We start from the raw sequence: 10861 nt of genomic DNA on the forward strand, positions 1-10861 counted from the left end.
TTCCTTTTTTGTCTCCTGTGCCTTTTTCCAGAGGGTGCCCCGACACCCACACCCCAGTACAAAAACATGCAAGGCCACTGAAATACCACCCATGTCGCAACCGTGTCCTCTTACAGCTGGGAAATGCCAACAAACTGTGATCACTGTGAATAGTTACTCAACGTCCCCAGCACCACACACACACACTCACATCATCGAATTTCCCGACAGATTGCCCATTTTCTGAGAATCCTGCCCATCTCCTCTGGCTTTAGAAGGAAACTGCATCTACTGAAAAGGCTGGAGACAGTTCTGCACGATTTCTAGAAACCTACTAAGATCTTCTCTCAGACACTATTGATAAGTCTGGCCCACTGACCCTTATTTATCGCCCATGTGAGATCTCTCATGTCTGACAAGCTGCGGCCTCCGTTTGAAACATTTCCCACACTCAGCACATGAATAGGGCTTCTCTAAAGTGTGAGATCTCTCATGACTGACAAGATGCGATTTCTGTGAAAACCATTTCCCACACTCAGCACATGAATAGGGCTTCTCTCCAGTGTGACATCTCTCATGTTTGATAAGGTTTGATTTCTGTGAAAAACATTTCCCACACTCGGCACATGCATAGGGCTTCTCGCCAGTGTGAGATCTCTCATGTGTGACAAGATTTGATTTCTGTGAAAAACATTTCCCACACTCAGCACATGAATAGGGCTTCTCTCCAGTGTGAGATTTTTTATGTGTGACAAGTATTCCTTTAGTTCCAAAACATTTCCCACACTCAGCACATGAATATGCCTTCTCACCAGCATGAGATCTCTCATGTCTGACAAGAGATGATTGCTGTGAAAACCATTTCCCACAATCAGCACATGAATAGGACTTCTCACCAGTGTGACATCTCTCATGTCTGACAAGATTTGATCTGTCTCCAAAACATTTCCCACATTCAACACATGAAAAGGGCTTCTCGCCAGTGTGAGATCTCTCATGACTGTCAAGCTGCGATTTCTTCACAAACCGTTTCCCACACTCAGCACATGGATAGGGCTTTTCACCAGTGTGAGATCTCACATGTCTGACAAGGTCATTGCTATATACAAAACATTTCCCACACTCAGCACATGAATATGGCTTCTCGCCAGTGTGAGATCTCACATGCATGACAAGATGTGATTTCCATACAAAACATTTCCCACACTCATCACATGAATAGGGCATTTCACCAGTGTGGGATCTCACATGTCTGACAAGGTCATTACTATATACAAAACATTTCCCACACTCAGCACATGAATAGGGCTTCTCACCAGTGTGAGATCTCACATGCATGACAAGACGTGATTTCCATACAAAACATTTCCCACACTCAGCACATGAATAAGGCTTCTTACAAGAGTGAGATCCCTCATGTACAAGCTCTGTTTTAGACCCAAAGCATTTCCCACCCTCAGCACATGAATAGGGCTTCTCACCAGTGTGAGATCTCTCATGAGTGACAAGCAGTGATTTCCGCACAAAACATTTCCCACATGTGGAACAGGAATAAGACCCTCCAGCAGCGGGAGAGCTGTGCTGGGTATGAGGCCCCTCAGGGTTAGACAGGTGAGGGGAGTCTGGGGGAATATTTGGGGTCACCAGGATATCTGCAGGAGACTCTTGTCCAGTGACATCATCATCCGTTGTACAGTCTGTGGATACAGAGAGACGAGTCTCTGAGAGGTTCCTGATGCCGGGACTCCGCGCTGCAAATAGAGAAATATCACTTGTTAGAGAATTCTGAGGGGAGGACAAATTATCATTAGGGAGGGTCAGTGAGCTGCTGATAATTCAAAGTTGGTGTAAAATGTATGCAGGGCTGTGGAGTCAGAGCAATTTTGGGTGCCTGGAGTCGGAGTTGGGAAAAAATGCACCGACTCCGACTCCTAATGAATTTGTAACTGTAAATAAAATAGAAAATATGATAAAATGTTCTATTTCTCAGATAACAGTATTCATAAATTATATATACAGTAATAGCTGTGCTTAGTCCACAACAATGAAATAAATCAAAATTAGTTACTTGTGCTGCTTCAATAAAGCAGTCCCCGTATTTTTAAGGTCAGATATACATATCTGATTGTGACTGTATATATGATGTGTACACAGGAATCTCTTATATATGTTATGGCCAGAACCCGAAGTTTGGCCACTTCTAGTTCTGGCCGGCCAATGCGCGAAGTGGCCACTGCGCTGCGGCCAATGTTAGAAATGGAATGATTCCTCTGAGGTTAATGTATCTTCTGGCCGCAGCACAGCGGCCAAACGTATAACAACGTAGTGAATTTATTGCAGTTCAAGCCGCCGGCTTTTTTTTTTTCTGCCTCTCTCTCTCTCCTCTTATGGGCAGCCGGCGGGGACATGCGTGTCCCCGGGAGTCGTTCGTGGCGCCAGGGCAGCAGAGCGGGGAGGCTGCAGACATTGCTTCTGCCAGCACCCGCTCTGCAAGAACAGCAGGATTCCCCTGCCGCGACGAACGACTCCGGGGGGACACGCGTGTCCCCGCCGGCTGCCCATAGGAGAGCGAGAGAGGCGGGAGGGGGGGGGGGGGAGGAGAGAGAGGCAGAGAAAAAGCCGGCGGCTTGAATTGTTACATTGCTGCCGGCTGAATTGCAATAAATTCACTAAGTTGTTATACGTTTGGCCGCTGCGCTGCGGCCAGAAGATACATTAATGTCACAGGAATCAATCCATTTCTAACATTGGCCGCAGCGCAGCGGCCACTTCGCGCATTGGCCGGCCAGAACCCGAAGTGGCCGGCCAGAACTAGAAGTGGCCAAACTTCGGGTTCTGGCCGTAACATATATACTAAATAACATCTATGCTGTAAGAATAAAGCCTGATGTGTAGCTGTGTCACTAATAGAGATGGTCAATGAGATGGAAATAAGGCCTGGAGCCCACTATAAAACGTTATCGCTAATCGCAATCGCTAGCGTTTTGAATGAGCAGTTTGTAAGCGATTTCATGAGCGTTTTATAAAGTGTAATCAATTTGCCAGCGGTTACGATTAGCCTAGCGATTATCGTTTTAAAGTCTGATTGGTCCTTTCAATTATTTTTAATTTTGTTACAGTGTACGTTCACTCTAAAACGCTAGCAAAATCGCACCTTGTAAGTTTTGTTGAGCGATTATGCCAGTGATTATATACTTTACATTGAAGTTCAAACACTAACAAAATGTTGCATGTCCTGCGTTTGCGATTCTGCTTATCGTGATCGCTTCTGTGGAATTTGCACCAGTGTTCTCCCCAGGGCTAATTAGGTGGGCGGGCCACCTGGCTGATTTGAAACCCCGCCCGCCTGTTATGTGCTTGCCTAGCTTCTAGAATCCAGTGCTGTAATCCTATTTAAACTGCACATAGGAGCGCTCCATTGCCTGCTTTAAATCAGCACCAGCTCTCCCATGCACAGTGGCGAAAGCTGAGGCTGTACCCTGCAGGAGCGCTCCTCTGCCTGTCACCCCGAGCTTTCTGGTGAGACGGGGATTGGCTGGGCGGGATGTAAGGGGCGGGACTCCTGCTCCGATTCTAATTTCTCCCTCCCGCCCTCCAAGGAGAAGTAGGATGTATGTTATGGCCCAGCCTCTCTCTTGTCAATGAAGAGAGAGAGGCAGCCGAGCAATCCTGGGCAATAGCAGCAGCTTCAGCGTAGATGAGAACCTCGTAGGTCGAATCGGAGGGACACGGAGACCCTGGGGAGTGGGAAACCCCAGGGGTGGTTGAGGTTCCAGGAGTATATATTCATTGTAGGAAGCTGCGGACTTCCAGGTCTTCATTTAGGCCTTTTGGTGATAAACAGTCTAGCTTGAAGATCCAGTATACCTCTTGTTCGCAAAGTTTCTTGTATCTTAGACCTCTTGGTATAGTTGCAGGGATTTGCTCCAGGGCAAATATCCTCTGGTTTCCCACTCCCCAGGGTCTCCGTGTCCCTTCGATTCGACCCCCCCCCCCTCCTCCTCCTCCCTTTCCCATTGACCCCAGTTCTTCCCCCAACCACCACCCCCCCCTTCCTTTTTGCCCCCTCCCCCGGTTAGGGACCTAATATGTAGAACTGCCCATGAACTCTGGAAGTATTGGACTCAAAAGAAGACCCCTTAGCCTGCAGTTGTTAATCTAATTTCTAACTGTATTTTCATATGCTTTTATGATGCAACTTCCTATTTCCGATCAAGTTTTGTGTTTTTGATGCATTTTTCATGTATTTTCTGAGCATTTTTTAAGCATTTTTAGGCATTTTTTAGCCATTTGTTGTGCATTTTTAGAGCATTTTTGTAAATTACAACCGTGTCTGCAGCCCACCACCATGCCTTAGGAGAATATAGCTCCACCCCCACTGGACAGGCACGCCCTTAAATTCGGCATTCATGCCGCTTATTGTTACGCTTACCTTGCATTAGTACACCCGTAAACTTGATTTCCCACTAGTGCCAGACACCGGTGCGACCTTAACGTCGCATCTGTAGCCTTACATCCATTGCATACCAACCAGATATGCACCCCGCCCACCGCACTATGAAATTCATTTCAGGGCAAATGGGGGCCACTGAACAGCCCATGGAGGCGGTCCGAAATACAGACCCCATGGTAAACATGTTGTGGTATAGCACCATAGGACATGACCTATGTCCGTGGAGCACACTTGTACCATTTACCCCACTTATAAACTAAATTCATTTTCCAAGCCCACCTATACAAACACGTGGATTAATTGTAGCACCATTGTTCTTCATTTTTATTACCATTTTCAATCCCAGCAAAGGTAATATTTAAGCCCATGGGAAAGTTTTTAAACTAATAAAGTGTTTTTTTTTTTTTAAATACACCCGCCCATCAATAAGGACACGCCAGATAGGCGGAGTCCTACATTCCAATATCTCCAAGCACTCCCACTCTGGGAGGTATAAATAAGAGCCGTAAGGACCGTAGCGTCACCTGACGAAGGCGTGGTTTTTAAGCAGATAAATTCACCCTGTGTTTAGAGAGAAAAGCCTGAGTAATTGGATCTCTTCCTGTGTCACATGACTGCCATTTCAGAAAGGGCAGATAAGCTCATTTGAAAGCACAGGATGTTAACCCTATGTCTGCTTCCAAAAAAGCAGGAAGTAGACACTGCTGATTTATTTTAGGATTTGTATCAGCTGTGACAAAGCAATGCTTTTATTTAAAGGTTGTTCTATGCTGTTGTGTATCTTTTAGAGCAGAGAGGAAGTTCTGAGTTCAGGTCCGCTTAAAAAGGGACCTGGGCACCTTAATCTGAAACAATGCTAATGCTCGGTACACACAATGCAATTTCCTGACAGATTTACTGTCAGATCGATTATTCCTAACATGTCCAATCTGATTTCTACACAATTTCCTATAGAAGTGAACAGAAAATTGAAAATCAGACATGTTGGAAATTGTCGATCTGACAGTAAATCTGTCAGAAAATTGCATTGTGTGTACTTAGCAGGTACATCGGCTTGCCTCCTCACCCTTTTATTCTGTAAGCAGAGTTGCACTGGCCCTGCATTCCCCCCTCGCATGCCACCCGGCTACTTTTTCATGCCACCCGGCTGGAAAACATTTCTGGGGAGAACACTGTTGCACCATCCATTTACATTAGCAGAGTATTTGGGGAAATTGCTAGCGATTCATCACGCTCCCTAAACGCTCAAAAAAATCCCTCTACTGGGTTCCAGCCCTAATTCTGCATTGATGTTGATTTATGCAAATATATGCACTCTCTTTGCTCATGAAAATCTGTTTGATATGTTGTTAAAATTTGATGACTACGAATTAAAGGGTAACTGAGAAGGATGAAAAGAAAAGTTTTATACATACCTGGGGCTTCCTCCAGCCCCCTTCATGCTAATCAGTCCCTCGCTGTCCACCTCCGCCACCTGGATCTTCTGCTATGAGTCCCGGTAATTCAGCCAGTCAGAGCAGTCCGGCCGCATGCCGCTCCCACAGCCAGGAACATTCTGCACCTGCGCAATAGTGCTACGCAGTTGTAGTACGCCCCCGGTGGCGGAGTGTGTGCATGCGCACTACACCAGACTGGCTCAAGTACCTGGACTCATAGCAGAAGATCTAGGTGGCGAAGGAGGACAGCGAGGGACTGATTAGCCTGAAGGGGGCTGGAGGAAGCCCCAGGTATGTAATTTCATCTCTCTCAGGTTTACTTTGTTACACAGTAGTACTATACACTACATATGCACTCCCACAGAGCTGCAGGGAATCCACTGAGAATGCTGTGCACATTTAACACAGAGGTGTTGTCTATCACCCATAAACCTGGTTCAGATAGTACCTGAAGAATGTGTAATAAAGGAGGTATCCTCTCATTCTCCTGCAGAGTACCTGCACATCATACTTAGTACCCACAGTTACATTGCCTAGGGCCTGATCCATGTTCAGATTGTGCATGAAGAATGTGTAATAGAGGAAGAATCTCCTTATTTCCCTGCAGAGTACCTGCACATCATTCTTACATGTACACACAGTTACATTGCCTAGGGCCTGATCCATGTTCAGAATGTGCATGGCGAATGTGTAATAGAGGAAGAATCCCCTCATTCCCCTGCAGAGTACCTGCACATCACTCTTACATGTACCCACAGTTACACTACCTAGGGCCTGATCCATGTTCAGATTGTGCATGAAGAATGTGTAATAGAGGAAGAATCTCCCCATTCTCCTGCAGAGTACCTGCACATCACTCTTACATGTACCCACAGTTACATTGCCTAGGGCCTGATCCATGTTCAGAATGTGCATGACGAATGTGTAATAGAGGAAGAATCCCCTCATTCCCCTGCAGAGTACCTGCACATCACTCTTACATGTACCACAGTTACATTGCCTAGGGCCTGATCCATGTTCAGAATGTGCATGAAGAATGTGTAATAGAGGAAGAATCTCCTCATTCTCCTGCAGAGTACCTGCACATCACTCTTACATGTACCCACAGTTACATTGCGTAGGGCCTGATCCACGTCCAGAGTGTGCATGAAGAATGTGTAACAGAGGAAGAATCCCCTCATTCCCCTGCAGAGAACCTGCACATCACTCTTACATGTACCCACAGTCACATTGCCTAGGGCCTGATCCATGCTCAGATTGTGCATGAAGAATGTGTAACAGAGGAAGAATCCCCTCATTCCCCTGCAGAGTACCTGCACATCACTCTTACATGTACCCACAGTTACATTGCCTAGGGCCTGATCCATGTTCAGATTGTGCATGCAGAATTTGTAACAGAGGAAGAATCCCCTCATTCCCCTGCAGAGTACCTGCACATCACCCTTACATGTACCCACAGTTACATTGCCTAGGGCCTGATCCATGTTCAGATTGTGCATGAAGAATGTGTAACAGAGGAAGAATTCCCTCATTCCCCTGCAGAGTACCTGCACATCACTCTTACATGTACCCACAGTTACATTGCCTAGGGCCTGATAGGTGTTCTTTGTTCCGGTTTGTACCTTCTACAAGTACTCTTACCAAGGACTAGTTTTAGTCTAAAGGGAATAAAGACCTCTATGTACTTATATTATACACACAATTGATCCTAACAGAAGTCATTAAAATATAACTTTTATTAATTGATTATTAAAAATATTTTTTCCATAACACTCCAGGACAGGTACACTTCGAGACCTGGCTCCTCCCAGGAAACAGGAAACATCCATGAGCCTCTCTATATTTTTAACGTAACCACAGCAGTCCGGCAGTATGGATGTTTCCTGTTCTGGGAACAGGTCTCTCTATATGCGGTGCTGCCTGTCCTGGAGAGCTTGGGGGGCTAAGGGCGGTGTGGCAAATAGACAGGGAAGGGAGGTTCCGTACTAACCCCTTCCTTCGGTCGCTTGTACTGCCTCTGCTTGACGGGCCTGTGGGCATCTGGTGAGGGCAGGGAAGACCACGGCGAGGACGCAATGTGCGGCGGCTGCCGGCCGGGAAGTAGACGCACAGAGGAGTGGAGGCTATTGCGGAGGCAGACGCCAGCTCTCCTCTGATGGTGCCAGTGTTCAAGATGGCGGCGCGGACGTTTCCGGTGGCCGTCTGACGTCACTTCCGGGCGCCGGGTTGAAGAGCCGTGGTATCCTGGCGTCCAGTGCACTTCCACATCGCTGCAATGGAGAGCGGATCGGTGGCTGGCGGCTCGGACGGCCTAACGGCTGGAGGAGCGGTCGGCTCTGCGGCGGTACCTGTAGCTCTGCCTACAGCGGTGCCTGCAGCGAACCCCTCCGCAGCACTGACGGAAATCCGGACGCAGGAGAAAAATAGGAAGCCGGAGGGCATAATCCCAGTCCCAGGAGCGGTGAGACATAAGACTGTGTGTCTGTTTGAGTTTTTTTACATGTCTCATCATTTGCTACCATGTTTGTTCAGGCACTGGTGGTGATATCTTAACATGTGTTAGTTCCTGGGGGGTCTGTGCAGGGCTGTTTACCACTGTGGTGTATGGTTTCTAGTGGAGGCTCCGTTGCAGCATGGAATCAGGGCTGGCTTATGGCTATTGGTGAGGTTCCGGTTGCCTCGGATTGTCATAGTCACTATCCTCTCAGCGGTGGTGGAGGTATATGTCCTTAATGGGACCTAGTGACTGATGCAGCACTATTATTATTGTGTGAAGTAAAGAAAGTCGAGGCACTGCTGCAGTAAAAAAGAGAGGTACCTTTAATCCACGGTGTTCGGACACAGCGGGGTATACAGTGGGGGTGAGGGGATGCCTGACAGCTGTTTCGCTAAGAAAGCTTCTTCAGAGGCAAAATGTAAGTGCAAATGTAAATGTGCTTTCTTAGCGAAACAGCTGTCAGGCATCCCCTCACCCCCACTGTATACCCCGCTGTGTCCGAACACCGTGGATTAAAGGTACCTCTCTTTTTTACTGCAGCAGTGCCTCGACTTTCTTTACTTCACATGATCACTGTTTATCTCTGAGTAGCACGCTGCAACATGGAGTACATAACCCGGTGAAACCCAGGACCTCTCTGCCCGCATTTAGTGCCTGTCTTTTCCCCTCTCACTGCCGTATCTACTATTATTATTGTGTCTTTCAGACTGGAAATCCCGAAACTGGCGATAGCTCTAGGCCCAAGCCCAGTAGGAGATGCACAGCCTGCAACATAAAGCTGACATCCTCATGGATTAAAACTTTCTGTCAGCAATGTACCTTAAGAGTACTTAACGAGGAATCGGCAGTACCTTATAAAGATTTCCTAGGAATTATGAAAGACGAAATGACTGATTCCATAAAAGCCTTCAGAGAAACGTTAGCTAATTCCTTAATGCAGACGCAGAATGTGGTGGCTCAACCGGTTGCTCCGGTTCCAAGTCCAATAGGGCTAAACCAAGCCACGTTGTCTGCAGGGGTTTCTGAGTCACCAGAGACTGGGAATATTACGGTATCAGAGCCAGCAGTCACGACACATAAAAAAGCAAAGTCCAAATCTGATCGGCCGGTATTATCAGACTCGGAGCCAGAGGAGGATTGGGAAGATGTTTCTGATGAGGTATCAGAGGGTGAAATCTCAGAGGGAGAGAAAGAGGCGGAAAAGGAGAAGCCTTCTAAGTTTAAATTTCCGGCAGGCGAAACAGAAGAATTATTGAAAGCCATTTATGAATCACTAGGTTTAAGCATTGACAATCCTAAGGAAGTGTCAACTCATGATGCATTATATGCTGGTATGGAAAATAGCCAACCATTGGTGTTTCCAGTTCATGAATCTTCAAAAGTGACGATAAATAGTCAATGGAGAAACCCGGATAAAAAAGTCTTCTTGTCGAGGGGGTTTAAGAGGAGATTTCCCTTTTCGGAGGAGGACTGTAAATACTGGGATAAGTGTCCGAAATTAGATTCGGCTTTTTCACAAGTAGAAAAAGATAATGAGCTAGCTTTCGAAGATTGAGGAAATTTGAAAGACCAATCTGATAAGAAAATACCTGGTAGTATCCGGTAGTAGGTTTTTCTGATAGTCCTCCAGGCCGGCCCCCCAGAAGTGAGAGGACACTGAAGTTCACCTATTAGGAAACACAGGTTATTAGTAATTAAACAGTCTGACGCGCCCCCTCCCCTGTATAAATGTGTCCCCTCCTCCATCTTATTCACTTTTACCAGAGTAGATATAACCCTAGGTGCTTAGTTCCAGAAGAGAATAGACGTGAATACAGCAAGACACCCAAGGTGGTTTAGGGAAGGGAAATTATAGAGGGGGGCCGGCCTGGAGGACTATCAGAAAAACCTACTACCGGATACTACCAGGTATTTTCTCTCTACGTCCTCCAGTCCGGCCCCCAGAAGTGAGAGACCACAGAGAAACTGTCTTTACTCACAGCTAGGGTGGGATGACTGCCTGCAGGACTTTCCTTCCGAAGGTTACGTCCTGGCTTGACAGTACATCTATTCTATAGTGCTTTATGAAGGTCGATGGATTTGACCATGTTGCCGTTTTACAAATCTGGTCCAATGATGCTCCTGCCCTTTCTGCCCAAGATGTTGATATTCCCCTGGTTGAATGAGCTTTAAGTTGTGGGGGAAGAATTTTTCCTGCTGACTTGTAAGAATATTCTATAGTCTGTCTTATCCATCTGGCTATGGATGGTTTTGTGGCTTGCATGCCCTTCCTTTGTCCTGAAAAAAGTGTTAGAAGTCTATTGGTCTTCCTCCACTCTTTTGTTCGTTTTAAATATATGAGAATCGCTCTCCTTACATCTAGGAGATGGAGTAGTCTTTCCTTCTCGGAGGTAGGTGTATCGCAAAAGGAAGGAAGCACTATCTCTTGGGTTCTGTGAAATCTAGTGTTTACTTTTGGAACGTATGTCGGATCGGGCCTGAATATAATTCTATCTG

At 46.6% G+C, this 10861-nt stretch overlaps 1 protein-coding gene across 1 annotated transcript; it reads right to left on the reverse strand.

Annotated features, from left to right (window-relative positions):
- Positions 1–360: 360 nt before the first annotated feature.
- LOC137537291 (oocyte zinc finger protein XlCOF22-like) lies at positions 361–7049 on the reverse strand. The gene is made up of 3 exons (XM_068259369.1): positions 6948–7049; positions 649–1473; positions 361–552 (listed from the first exon to the last, which is right to left on the reverse strand). The coding sequence occupies exons 1-3, from the start codon at positions 7047–7049 to the stop codon at positions 361–363; spliced, it is 1119 nt and encodes a 372-aa protein (XP_068115470.1).
- Positions 7050–10861: the final 3812 nt, after the last annotated feature.

This window comes from Hyperolius riggenbachi, chromosome 10 (assembly GCF_040937935.1).
Source record: "Hyperolius riggenbachi isolate aHypRig1 chromosome 10, aHypRig1.pri, whole genome shotgun sequence".
Classification (NCBI taxonomy): Eukaryota; Metazoa; Chordata; class Amphibia; order Anura; family Hyperoliidae; genus Hyperolius; species Hyperolius riggenbachi.